Source organism: Pinus tabuliformis, chromosome 2_2 (assembly GCF_031772625.1).
Source record: "Pinus tabuliformis cultivar Carrire ecotype Pingquan chromosome 2_2, CPIR1, whole genome shotgun sequence".
Taxonomy (NCBI): Eukaryota; Viridiplantae; Streptophyta; class Pinopsida; order Pinales; family Pinaceae; genus Pinus; species Pinus tabuliformis.
Window position 1 is genome coordinate 912393830 of NC_142300.1, and position 13737 is coordinate 912407566.

Genomic DNA, 13737 nt, shown 5'->3' on the forward strand with positions numbered 1-13737 from the left:
TGGAGCACATAGCAAAACTTATGAAGCATGCTTCCGAAGTTAATGTGGTTCATCTAGACAACCTCATGGAGTTATTTATTACTTCTATCGAATTTATTGCTTCTATCGAATACAATCACTAAGGTTGGCTCAAATCGTGTGAGCCTAAAAGCATTTCATCATTTATGAAGTTGCTCAACAAAATCATAGAGAATATGGGACCCAAATTCCAATCTAATGAGGCTACTTGTGAAACCCTAGAGGAAGCCTTTCGAAGGGAAGGTCTCATTAGTCAAGATGAAGAAGTTGAAGATAACCTTGAGGATCTTAGTGATGAGTAGGAAGATGAGTCCTTGTTAGGTCCACATGATGAACAAGGTGACTGTGAAAATACATGTGTTGGGAAGGATGAATTTGTGGAAAGTGAAATTGAGACCAACCTTGCCTTCCTCAAGAATATTACTCTTGATGACTCTTCTTTTAAAAATGTTGAGGAAGGTGATACCATTAGCCCCTTGGAAGATGATATTGGAGATTACTTCCACGTTGAAAAGGAGAAGTGGGAAATCGTTGGTCCTCAATTTGATTGTGCTCCCATTTATGATATCTACAAGGAGGATGAGGCTGAGAGTGGTCCTCCCCTTATCTCGGGCATTGTTTATGATGACATATCCATCGATACCCTTGGGAAGGAGAATTATCATTTTCCCTTGCATGAAAGGGAGCAATTGAATATGATTGATTCTCCTTTTTGGGAAGACCCTATCTTTGATACCAACAATGATAAGATTGATAAGACCCTTGCTCATACCTCTCTTCCTTATGATTCTGGGAGTATATTCAAATCACTCAAGCCTCTAGAGTTCGATTTTCAAGAGAAAAATCTCGTTGAGACTTCACCTTGCCTTTTTCCCTTTTCTATTGTTCATCATTTTGAGTCGTCATCAAGTGATTTCCTTACCCCTTGTCATATGATCTCAAGTGACCATGAGCCCCTTCCCTAGTCTGAGTATAGTGTTAAGGAAATGGCCCTCATTGATTATACTTTACCTCCTTGGACACACCCTCAGGGTTTTGATCACTCCATGACCTCCTCTCCCCAATGTGACCATCACCTTGAGAAACCTATTTGTTGCACTCCTTTCCCTCTACAAAGCATAATATTATAAACAATGACTATGATAAGGAGTTCTTGAGAGTGATTGTTCATTCCACCATTGTGTACTTAGAAGGAAAGCCTAGGACTTCTAAATTGACCTATTTTCTTTCTCCTAGGACTTCCCTTTACCTCGAATGGAGATCATGTTTTCCTGCCTCCCACCCGCTTCATCCGCCATGTGACTATGTCCACATTCGATTTGGGAGTTGCTACATGAGTAATCATACTAGCAGGCATATGTATATTGATGTGATGATATGTTGGTTGTACTGGCTTTATGATTACACTTAATATTAGCATTATTATATGCATGTTAGGGTAGGAGGCGTTGCATGCTGATTTTTGCATTAGAACTAATGAAATATGATATTTTTCATTCTAGATTAGTTGCATTTAATTAAAATTTGCATATTTTATTTTTCTGTTGATATTACGACCTAACACTAGGCATGGGTGATCATAAGACATCGTGAAAAACATGCTGCCTCGTGAGTTCAATCATTGATATGTGTAGGTAATAGGTCTACGGTAACCAAGATATTGTTGGAGTTCTCGTGACCTCCTGTTTGAGTAGCTTCGTCCACTTCTTCGAGAGATCACGTCCCAGTTGGAGCCAAATGTTACCCACCATTTTGTTTGTGATATCCCTAGGAGAAAATTTTTCTTCAAGACGGTCCTCAGCCGGTAGCCAACAACCCCTTGCAACCACCAACTAGCTCATCATGCCTTTTCTCCGCCACCTGAGCTAGCCATGTGGTCCCTCACCCATCTGCCATGATCGTATGTTTGAAGGTGGGCCTCTTGAACCTAAAGGTATGCCTTGTCATTTGGTAATTGAGTATTGTAGTTTTCTTATCATGGACAATTCTGGGCATGGATTAATGGGGGGAATTGGCGGAAAGAATCGGCTAGGTCTGTGCTCTTGTCCTGTAGACCCTTTTTTGGGTGTTAACCTTGGATTCTAGTCCCGTGGGATCTCTTCTACTGACCCTTTGGCTTTAGGGATGGAACTTCATGGGAAACGCTGATTTTGGTTGCATGGTTCTGCTCCCTCATCCACATATATTGCCCCCATTTCCACTCATTATGACCCTATTCATCATTTATCCCTCTCCCCTTTCTCTACCCACACCTTGGGTCAGGCGTTGAATGATGCCCTAGAGGTTGATGCAGCTAAAAAGAAAAGTAAAAGCATAAATGGGTCACAATCAATAGGAAAAGTACCACAAAATGCAAAAAGATGGCCAGGACAAACACAATTAGCACGTGGGCGAAAGCCAATACATGATCTCTACCCCATCATCATGACCATCACCTTGGTTCCTACAGGCTCTATGAGCCTACTTTATCATTTAGGAACCCATGATTGTCCCAACCCCTACTGGGCAATGAACCGCCCTACCTTAAAAGGGATATCCACCTATATCTCACACATCATGCTCTTACCCCTTGAGCTCCAAGCAGTTAATCAAAGAAAAATCATAAAAGGCAACAGGGATATAAAGAAGGGTGGAAAAATCAAGGTTGGGGTACCTCATGTACCACGATTGCTCTATCCTATACATTATATGCCCAAGTGTGGGCTTCCCTTTTACTAGCTACCCTTCCCCAACATGTGGCCCAGGGCTACCCCTCTGTCATTCCCTAGTCCATTCATCTTTTGTCACATGCCACCACCTTTAAAAGGATCTACCTTGGACATATTATCCCCTCTAGAAGTAGAAACCACCTAATAGGATATTTGGTTAACCCCATTTGGGGCTTGGAGACATTAGCACATGCTAAAGTCCATTATGGAAGGGCATGCCATTATGAAGTCCCCACTTCTTGTCCATGGTTTGTAAGCTCTTTTACTCGATTTCCTTGATGACTTGTTGTACTGGAAGGCTAGGGGAAGCATTGGATTTTATGTAGGATTGCAGGCGGTCTCCATCTTGGGTTTGGTCTCCTTATACGGGGTCCTAACCCTCGAGAGGGCTACATTGGCACATGTAGGGGTGTGTTGAGAGCCATGGGCCTCCACAACAATAGACATCACTCCATGGATCCCTACAAATGTTCAGAGATTGCTCAAGATTTACCTATTGGACGAGGAAGATGCTCTTGATTCACCTTTTCCTAGCCAGCCCCACAGTTGTACCATGCAATTGGTAGATGACCCAGGACTTGTATGTTTATGTGGCATCAATTACACCATCATTTGAGCCCTTATAGATGGTCTACAAGCATCTTTGACTCACCTGGAGACCCATGAGGTCACTTGTGTGCCCTCACAACCATTGGGAGCACCACAGGTTTATTATGTGGAGAACAAGGGGCCAAACCCTTGCCCCCTTACTTTTGGAAGTCCAGTTCATTATTTTGGCACTTATGGACTCTACCAGTCCCCTCTGAGAGCCCAACGAAATGCATTATCGTTAAAATTGGCAACTAGGGCCAAACTTCATGTGGGTCATCTTATTCATGGCTGATAATATGTTCATTAGATTCCTCTCGTCGAGAGGTGTAGAATTGATCTAAATATCATCCGATTTCGATAAGTATTCATGGAGATATGAATTTATTTTGATTATGGAATTATTATCAAGCCGACCTACAATTCATGCATGCTCAGAAGCCCAACAGTCGCATCTATTCAAACATCAACAATTGTGTATAAATACAGGAGGACTTTTCCTCATTTGCACTCACTCATCTCATCACATCTCTCTCTCTCTCTACTACACAGAAAAGGGTCTCTCTCTCACACGTGAAGTTGGAAGCTGCTAAAACTAAAGCTGCAATTGCAGATCCAAACTTTGACTACCGTGGACCATCAAACCTCCTCTTCTGATTTGTGCTGTAGATTCATCTGAATCTCCTCTGAAGGCTGCAACTTTTGGTGGTGCAATCAAGTCAATCCGACGGACGGTTTGCGAGATATCGACTGCCCTAGTTTGAAGGAAGCTGCTGAAACTGACGCTGCAACTGCAGAAGTGAAGTTTAACTTGCGTGGACCAGAAGATCTCCTCATCTGAACTGCGCTATAGGTTCATCTGAACCTCCTCTGAAGGCTGCAACTTTTGGTGGTGGAATCAAGCCGATCCGATGGTCGGTTTGTGAGATATCTACTGCCCTAGTTTTGATGATGAAGTCGCTAATGCTGATGCTGCTGATTTAGGGTTTGCTACTGCTGATATAAATAAGATTTATTGTACTATTTCTCTTTGCTGAATTATTGAAGATAAAAGAAGATTTGATCAAAGGGTTTCCCCATGCATTGTGGGGTTTGTCCCTGGCTAGTCGCCACATCTTGTGTCTCTTCTTGGCTTGTTTTCTGTTGATTGTTTAATGTTCTATCTGCACTTTACTTTATGTACATTTGATTGCTAATCTATGGAATATAAAAAGAAAAAGAAGTAAACTTTTATAAGCATAGAACATACCATAACTTAACATGGTATCAGAGGTGAGGTGAAGACAAAGCTCGAGCAAGAGCAAGAGCAATCACTGAAGAGAAGATTGGCAAGGCTATCCTAAAATAACTATGGGGTTCTCAATACTCTTTCTTGCCGAAAGCAAGCTCTGTGAGAAAACTGACTATCACGGATGGAAGATGTCTATCGATCTACCCTAGAAGATCAAGCAGTGCTGGACCATGTAAGAGGCAATATTGTTGAGCCTCTATCAAATGCATCCGCTGCTGCTTGGAACAAATGGAAAAAACGGAGAAGTCAAAACAAAGAAGATCATCCGGGACTCTATCGACAAGCACTTGGTGGCCTACATCTCTGAACTGGACACCTCCAAGGAAATCTACGATAGACTGGTGAGTATATTCAAAGTTAATGATGCAAATCAAGTTTTGTTTCTTAGAAATAAGCTGAAGGAAATCAAGAAGGGTAAAGACGAGAGTATGCAAGCATACGTCTTAAGAATCATCGGGATCAAGAACGATCTCCTATCTATTAGGGAGACTTTTACTGACAGAGAAATGGCACTCACGATTCTTGGAGGATTACCATCTAAATGGTACGTGTTCAGGGCTACTCTTCTAAACAATAATGTAATTCCTGGTTTCGAGGGTAGAAGAGCAAGAAATGCCCTTGCCTAAAGGTCCTCTTGTTGCCTTTTCTTCTCAAGCTAAGAAAAGAAATAATTCCGAGTCTAAATAAAAAAGAAAGGCTAGACCTAAGGGTGGAGGAAAAGGATGATGTTACATTTGCAATAAAGCAGGTCACTATGCAAGGTAATGCCTTGATAGAAAGGACTCTCACCGTGATGATGATCAAAATCTCTCTCATGGTAATCGAAGGGATGGAAAATTCAATAGCAAAGGTAAAAGGAATGCTGGAAATCAAGGAAGAGGACAACCATTCAAGAAGGCTAGAAATTTTAGGATGTATTAAATGCACTTGACCTCCGAAAGAACTTGGTGTCCATCTCGGCAATAGAAGACAAAGGCTACAAGGTAACTTTCAGCGATGGCAAGGTACGTGTATTGAAAAATAATGTTAAAAATGCCTTTACTCTTGGGTTTCGTGTTGATTCATTATATCAGGACGATGAAAGTCAGGTAGGTGTCATGTCTTATGACACATCTCTTCAGTCCGAACTTTGGCATTGGAGGTTTGCCCACCTTCATTACAAAGATCTACTCGATGTAAGACATATGGTAACAGGGATGCCCGAATTCCGAGTAGAAAAAGAAGGTGTATGTTCGGGATGTGTCGAAGGAAAACTCAAAAGGGGACCATTCCCCTCAAGCCAAAGCAAGACCTCCGATATATTACAGTTGGTTCACTCAGGCATACCTGAGGTTGGCATTAAGAGGGAGACTACTACACCACATACTCCAGAGTAGAATGGTGTGGCACCGTACGATTGTGGAAGCTGTCTCTATGGGTAGATGATGTAACAATGCCTGATGTGGAAGAACCGATGGATCCTATTTATCCACCTGAGCCTTCCTCTTCTAGGAAGAGGCCTTCATGGCTTAGGGGGATACTTGATGATGCTGAAAGACATGCTGCACCCCGAGGAACCTTCCGTGAAAGTAAGAAACCCAACAGGTATTAGGGATACCTGACCAGTATGAGCACAATCATACAAAATGAGCCTTCATCATTCTCAGATGCTGTCAAGCATAAAGTATGGAAGGATGCTATGACCATTATGGAGAATGATGTCTGGGAAGTAGTTCCCAGACCCCAGGACAAGACAATTGTTACTTCAAAATGGCCTTACAAGATAAAGCTCTAGCAGATGGAAGTACGAAATAGTATAAGGCTCGTTTTGTTGCTCGTGATTTCTCCCAGAAGGAAGGTATAGACTATGATGTGATATTTGCACCTGTTGCCAGATATACGACCATCCGCTTGATCATAGCCCTTGTGGCTTCATAAGGATGGAACCCACATCAGATGGATGTTAAGACTGCGTTCTTGCATGGTTCGATCAAAGAAGAGGTCTACGTGGAGCAACCCGAAGGATTTGAGATTTATGATTGAAAATCTCATGTATGCAGGTTGAAGAAGGCTCTCTATGGGCTGAAGCAAGCATGCCGAGCATGGTATGAGAGGATCTATAGCTACTTGATGAAGCTGGGATTCACTAGGAGTGAAGCCGATCCTAACCCTTACCTTAAGGTTGAAGATGACAAGCCTCTCATATTGGTGTTGTATGTGGATGACCTCTTTCTAATAGGTGCATACCCTCTCATTCACAAATGTAAGAGGGAGTTGGCTTCTGAATTTGAAATGAAGAACCAAGGACTTGAAGTGTGGCAGAAGCCAAAGGAAATTTTGCTATCTCAAGGAAAATATGTGGTGAAGATTCTGAAAAGATTTGGTATGATGTATTGCAAGCCTGTGACTACCTTGAGGATCTTAACTTTCAGAAGTTATATGGTAGTGATGTCGGACCTGATTTGGGAAATGCCTCTGAGTTTCAAAAACTCATTCGCGTTGATGTTCTTGGTGAACCTCCGTCCGAACATATGTTTTGCAGTTAGCATTGTGAGCTCATATTTGGTTGAGCCTCACTAGATTGGTGCCAAGAATCTTTTGAGATGTCTTTAGGACACAATCTCTCATAGATTGAGATACACTGTTGGAAATATGAAACTGCATGATTATTCGAACGCTGATTAGGCAGGTAGTGTGGAGGATCACTGGAGCACTTTTAGTGTTGTTTCTCTTTGGATTCTGCTTCGATATAATGGATGAGCAGGAAGCAGAAGTCGGTTGCCATAAGCACCGCCGAGACTAGATACATATCTACGAGTATGATCTCGAATGAAGCTGCTTGGTTGGGAAAGCTCTTCAGTGAGCTGTTTGAACACATACCACTGTGATTCTCTATAACAATCAGAGGTGGGATTCGATTATTGAGGAATCCCATATTCGTCGATTGCTCCAGCAAATAGACATCATCTGGGATATGGTAAGTCGATGAGCAAGGAGGCTCCATCGCATTAAGATGATGTACAGGTCGATACACCTTGTCAAAGCCCCGAGGAAAGATCTAATCTGTGATTTTCCCAAACGACTTGGAGTCGTCAAGCAACCCTTGTACAAGGGTCCTGCATGTTGCATATATTGAGCTCTGGGAGCTCTGAGGGCTTGCGGTTCTTATTGGAGCAACATACAACCACAGGGTGACTCACCCTCCCCTGGTGGTGCGCACTGGAACAAGATGATTCGCTCTCTTGTGGGACAAGATGATTCGCTCTCTTGTGGAACAGGATGATTTTCTCTCTCGTGTAGCAGGATTGATGTGTTCTCTTGTGAGGCCAGGATTGATGTGTTCTCCATGGCGATTGTAGCAGGATTGATGTGTTCTCCTGTGAGGACGAGATTGATTAAGTTCTCCTGTCGAGACATCCTACCCATGCAGTCTGGGACTCATGGGAAGTACCTCTCATGTAATCAATGAGCAGGGAAATGAAGTTAGGGACCATAGTAGTACTGATGGACGCATCGTTGTATCTACCATACTCCCTACGCTAGGATGACCTCCATTGATCTCGAATCAATGATACTGGTCTGGGACTAGTGGTAGGAGTGGTAAATTCTATGACACTAACTTCGGGTCGGTTGTTACTGGTCTGGGACCAGTGGTACACACTCTGAGACTGACTTTGAGTCAGTGGAGGATGTTACTAGTTTGGGACCAGTGGTAGGAGTTGTATTCACTATGACGCTGACTTCGGGTTGGTTGAGACTGGTCTGGGACTAGTGGTACATACTTTGAGACTGACTTTGAGTCAGTATGATACATCCTCGACCATTTCTTCTTCTTCATAATTCAGACAAAAGCAAAGCAGAACAGAACAAAGCAGAGCAGAGCATAACAGAGCATAACAGAGCATAACAGAGCAGAGTCGTACAGATTAGTACAGGGTAGAACAAGACAAAGTAGAACAGGTAGAATAACGCAGAGCAGGGCAAGGGTCAGGCTGTACAGGGCAGTGCATTTGATGGATGAATAGTAGCGGCCGACAGACAGATTGCAGATGAAGTTCTGCCTAGTTGAGAGGGAGTGTTAAAATTGGCAACTAGGGCCAAACTTCATGTGGGTCATCTTATTCATGGCTGATAATATGTTCATTAGATTCCTCTCGTCGAGAGGTGTAGGATTGATCTAAAGATCATCTGATTTCGATAAGTATTCATGGAGATATGAATTTATTTTGATTATCGAATTATTATCAAGCCGATCTACAACTCATGTAGGCTCAGAAGCCCAAAATTCGCATCTATTCAAACATCAACAATTGTGTATAAATACAGGAGGACTTTTCCTCATTTGCACTCACTCATCTCATCACTTCTCTCTCGCTCTACTGCGCAGAAAAGTGTCTCTTCTCTACTGTGCAGAAAAGGGTCTCTCTCTCACACGTGAAGCCGGAAGCTGCTGAAACTGAAGTTGCAACTGTAGATACAAATTTTGGCCAGCGTGGACCATCAAACCTCCTCTTTCGATCTACACTGTAGGTTCATTTGAACCTCCTCTGAAGGCTGCAACTTTTGGTGGTGGAATCAAGTCAATCCGACGGACGGTTTGCGAGATATCGATTGCCCTAGTTTGAAGGAAGCTGCTGAAACTGAAGCTGCAACTGCAAAAGTGAAGTTTGACCTGCGTGGACCAGAAGATCTCCTCATCTGAACTGCGCTGTAGGTTCATCTGAACCTCCTCTGAAGGCTGCAACTTTTGGTGGTGGAATCAAGCCGATCCGATGGTCGATTTGTGAGATATCGACTGCCCTAGTTTTGATGATGAAGCCGCTAATGCTAATGGTGCTGATCTAGGGTTTGCTATTGCTGATATAAATCAGATTTATTGTACTATTTCTCTCTGCTGAATTACTGAAGATAAAAGAAGATTTGATCAAAGGGTTTCCCCACACATTGTGGGGTTTGTCCCTGGCTAGCCGCCACATCTTGTGGCTCTTGTCTTGGCTTGTTTTCTGTCAATCGTTTAATTTTCTATTTGCACTTTACTTTATGTACATGTGATTGCTAATCTGTGGAATATAATAAGAAAAAGAAGTAAATTGTTATAAGCATAGAACATACCATAACTTAACAATTACTAATTATTTGACCTCTTGGGAGGCTTATTATTTTGTTTATGAGCTAGTCTGGTGGGTTTGTCACCAATAGAGAGTTATTTGCACATTATTTTAGTTGGTGGGCTAATGTAGGCTCAAATTAGGTAATTTGAACTCCTAATGAGTGTATACATAGGAGAGACATGAATTCATTTTGGATCATCACTTGGATTGGATCATTCTATCTCTTGAGAATTTCACACTTCTTTCTTGGAGAATGAATTGGAGCATGGATGAATTTTGATGTTTGGATTGGACCTTCTTATCTTGGAGCTTCTTTATTGGAAAATATGTTGATGGTTGGAAAGCTTCTCTTACATGTAAGTACACACGTTTAATGCTATTCTTGTTTTACTTTGTCAAATGCATTGGAATGGGATTTTCGCTATACTAGGGCTAATTGCTGCATTGCATAATTGCGAAATTGTGGAATTATTGTTTCTCTATAGCATCTCTCAATGTATGGGCCATGTAATGTTGAATGAAATCTCCTAGGGATAATTCTACCATTGAATTTATCTTGATAAGCCATCTCTTTTTGCAAAGCGAAGTATAAAGCTTTAAGGTCACTTCTTCTTGCCCTAAAGGCCAAGCGAAGTAGTCCTTGATGCCTCCTTGATCGAGAAACGAAGTCCTCATCATTCTCCTAGACTCTATTCTTCCCAAGGGATTAGGCACTTATCTACCAATAGGTGGTGACTCAAAGAACCATTATTCTTCAACTTTCCCTCTTCATTCAATGTCTAACCACACTGGGCCAACTAGGGCATCACTTTCCTGACAAAGTACCCATAGAAAAAGTTTGATCTCCTAGCCTTTGCTGCGCTAGTGTGTCCTCAAGTTCTCCTCTAAATTTAAAGAAATTTCGACGGTGGGATTGTGAGATATCCCAAGCCCTAGCTCTGAGATCAAACTTTTCCCTGGTGTTCCCTAGGTTAGTACCTCATAGGATCAATTTGACACCTCTAAGTGAAAACTCTTGTTTTGATCCTTTCACCTTCATTGTTTGGGTTAAGATCATCATTGGTTGCTAAAGTCCCTCCCCTTTACCTAGGTTGGGTCCACTTGGTCCTAAGTGGTCCCATACCTTTGAAAAGTTAATTCTTCAAGAACCAATTGGGAAACCAAGTTCAATAAAGATTTTAGGGATTGAGAAACTCCTTTACAAGGCATATTCCTTAAACCTAGCCCTTAAATCTTCACCTCCTTCTCCTAGAAAGCTTTGTACCTTGCTTGAAGAGCAAGCGAGCTCCATTCTTAATCTCCTTCTAGTAAAAAGGTCATTAGGGCACTTCAAATCCATTTGTTGATTCATCCTTCACAAGTGACTTTCTATATATCGGGTCTCCTCCCATTGGTGAAAATCTGTATAGAGTAGGGATTCTTAGTTGAGGTACTAGTGGGTTGAGTCTCCATCATTGCCCTTGACCTAGTAGTTGTACCTTTAAAGGCCCCTTTTAGGTCCCCTACTAGTTTGAGCAGTAACAAGGTTGATGTTTAATTTTTAATCTAACTAAACCACGCAATGAAAAATGCGGGAACCCTAAATGTTAAAACCTATGCTCGCCTAGTTGAGGGTTGAAAAGCGCCTTAGTCACCTAAATCACAATTAATCAATGAGTTGCAAGCCAAACTTGCATTGACCACAAGTCAAACTTGGTAAACGCGAGTTTGACTCGCCCAAAGTTTAATCGGATGGCTAGAGGGAAGAGGCCAGTTTGACTTGCGATTAATCGCGAGTGAGATTTGTGTTTCACATTTTCAACAGTCTTTCAATTCGTAAATGCAATGCAAGCTTTCATGAAAGATGTTTCAAAATCCAAAGCAAGCAACACTTTATTTTCAGAAGAAAATGTCAATGAAAGGAATTCGATTCTTTTCTTTGAATGTGGGCACATTCAGGATGCATCAAAATACCTTATAGACTATTAAATGAATCAAAAACAATTTTTAAAAATTTGTACAATTTTATTTTTTCATTTCTTCTTTTTTTGGCATAATTAAGCCTAACAAAAACAACAATACAAATCATATAATACACTAAAAGGGTGTCAAGATTCCAAAGCAAAGTCTAGGGAAATAATTTTCTGGAATAAACTCCTCGTAGAATCTAGTTTTTTCTCTTATAGTAAATGCCCACAGTTATGAAATGACACAGAAGCATTACTAGTTTGACTACACTATGCTCAGTGACATGTGGTCTACCATGAGCATTGTGCATAAGTGTTGGCGTTGTGGTTTTGTTGTTTCTAGCTTGTCAGTTTAAGTATAAACTAACTCTGCCTTGGTAAAATACTTCATTGAAGGTTATGTTTCAATCCCAATAGTTTCACAGATGATGTGATTGATGGGTTATTCATTCCCAATACCATTGAATGTGATATTCTGCCTCTTGACAATCATTCCTGTGATATTTACTCTTCAGCAGTGTCTTTGGATGTTCTCATCTTAACTCTCTCCTTGGCCTCCTGAGATGTAGACTAAAGCTTAATTTCCTCCAGTAGACTATCCAAATTTATCTGCGTTGCTCATCTCCCATGTCATAGGTTACTGCGAAGTTCTCTGCCTTTACGGGAAACACTAGTGACTTGGCAGATGAAATCTTGAGATTTTTGTAAATTTAATCTACTTCATGATTTGTAGTTGTAAAGCTTGTCATGTTATCATTTTTAATGATTTTATCTGTAATATCTGTTTTCAGCCTATGGAAATACCATACCTCTGTATTTCACAATTGGCAATGAACATTGTTGGTGCATGGAAATCAGTGAGAACAGCTGGATCAATTTCTTGATTTTGTTGTGGCATCTTCTCTGTTAAACACCAAAGTTCTTACTTTTGTGTCTTGTTCGTGTTTGTAAATGCCATTTTCCCGACAAAATGATATTGATATATGATTGCTCATCATATAATTTGCATGTTGCTTTGTATAAAATTTATTCTATAAGTGTTTAATCAGTTGTGCACAGATATGTTAGTTGACTGGTGTATTTTTCCTCAGGTCTTTGAGGAAGAAGAGGAGGATGAGGAAGACCTTTTAAAAGTAGAACTAGAAGACACTTTACTCCCACTCAACAATACAGAAGCATCCATCTCTTATAGGAGGACTTTCTCAACCTATGATGACATGTCTGAGGAACCTGAAAGGTACAAGAGCTGTTTTCAGAAGGAAAATTGATAGATTATTTAATTGTTGTTCTCCAGTATTAACAGTTAACATGTGGTTTTAAACTGGCTCGTTCCATATTATTAGTCTCTTGTACCAAGGTTGTATTTCTGTTGTCGTGAATCTGTTTAATGGGCAATAATCTATTTTGCACGGGGACCCATCCCCACCAAAAAATCCCTCATACCCGATGTTCCCGCGTACCGGGGACTTTTACAAGGGTTGGGAACGTCCCCAATCTTTTGGGGACTTCATTAGGGACTTGGAGACTTCCAAGGTGTTCCCAATTCGTCTCAGGCATATTTTGGGGACTTTTCGGGTACTGTTCCGCCATCCCCAAGGAAAAAATAGTATGTCTGACCCGATTTTGACTGGGATTACTTTGCTGTTTGGATGGATTTTCTTGCTGTTTTGGATGAGCTTTTAGCATGAAAAAGTTGTTGTTTATGCTAACTTCCAATGGTAATTGCTAAAAATACTCCTGTTCAGTGTTGACATTTATTTTCTCCTCTCTTTGTCACTTAACTGTCTAAAGCAATAACCCTCAGTGCTGGACTTCAGCCTATAATTACTGTTGCTTAAAAACAACATCCCTTTAGAAATAATTAAGAAGTCTACTAACCTTTACTTCCTGTGGCATGAATCAGGAACACAGTTATTGTTGATGAAAACCTTCTAGTTTTGTCCTAAAGGTGAAGTAGACTGTCTTTGAGACTGTTCCTATGTGGCACATTTAACAAGTTTCTAAACCCACTCCTATCCTATAGGAAAGTTGTTGAATTGTGTTTAGCATTATTTGCAAGGAATTATTGGGTTGCTGCTTTGTTGTGTGTTGTCCTA

General features: G+C 41.1%; 1 protein-coding gene across 6 annotated transcripts in view; it reads left to right on the forward strand.

The window, feature by feature from the left end:
• LOC149195987 (uncharacterized) overlaps positions 1-13737 on the forward strand; it is a 132567-nt gene that overhangs the window by 116172 nt on the left and 2658 nt on the right. For all 6 annotated transcript variants that reach the window (XM_089405456.1, XM_089405454.1, XM_089405455.1 and 3 more), the window contains one exon: positions 12733-12878. In XM_089405456.1, the coding sequence (XP_089261582.1) occupies positions 12733-12878 (146 nt within the window). The remainder of the gene's footprint in view (positions 1-12732; positions 12879-13737) is intronic.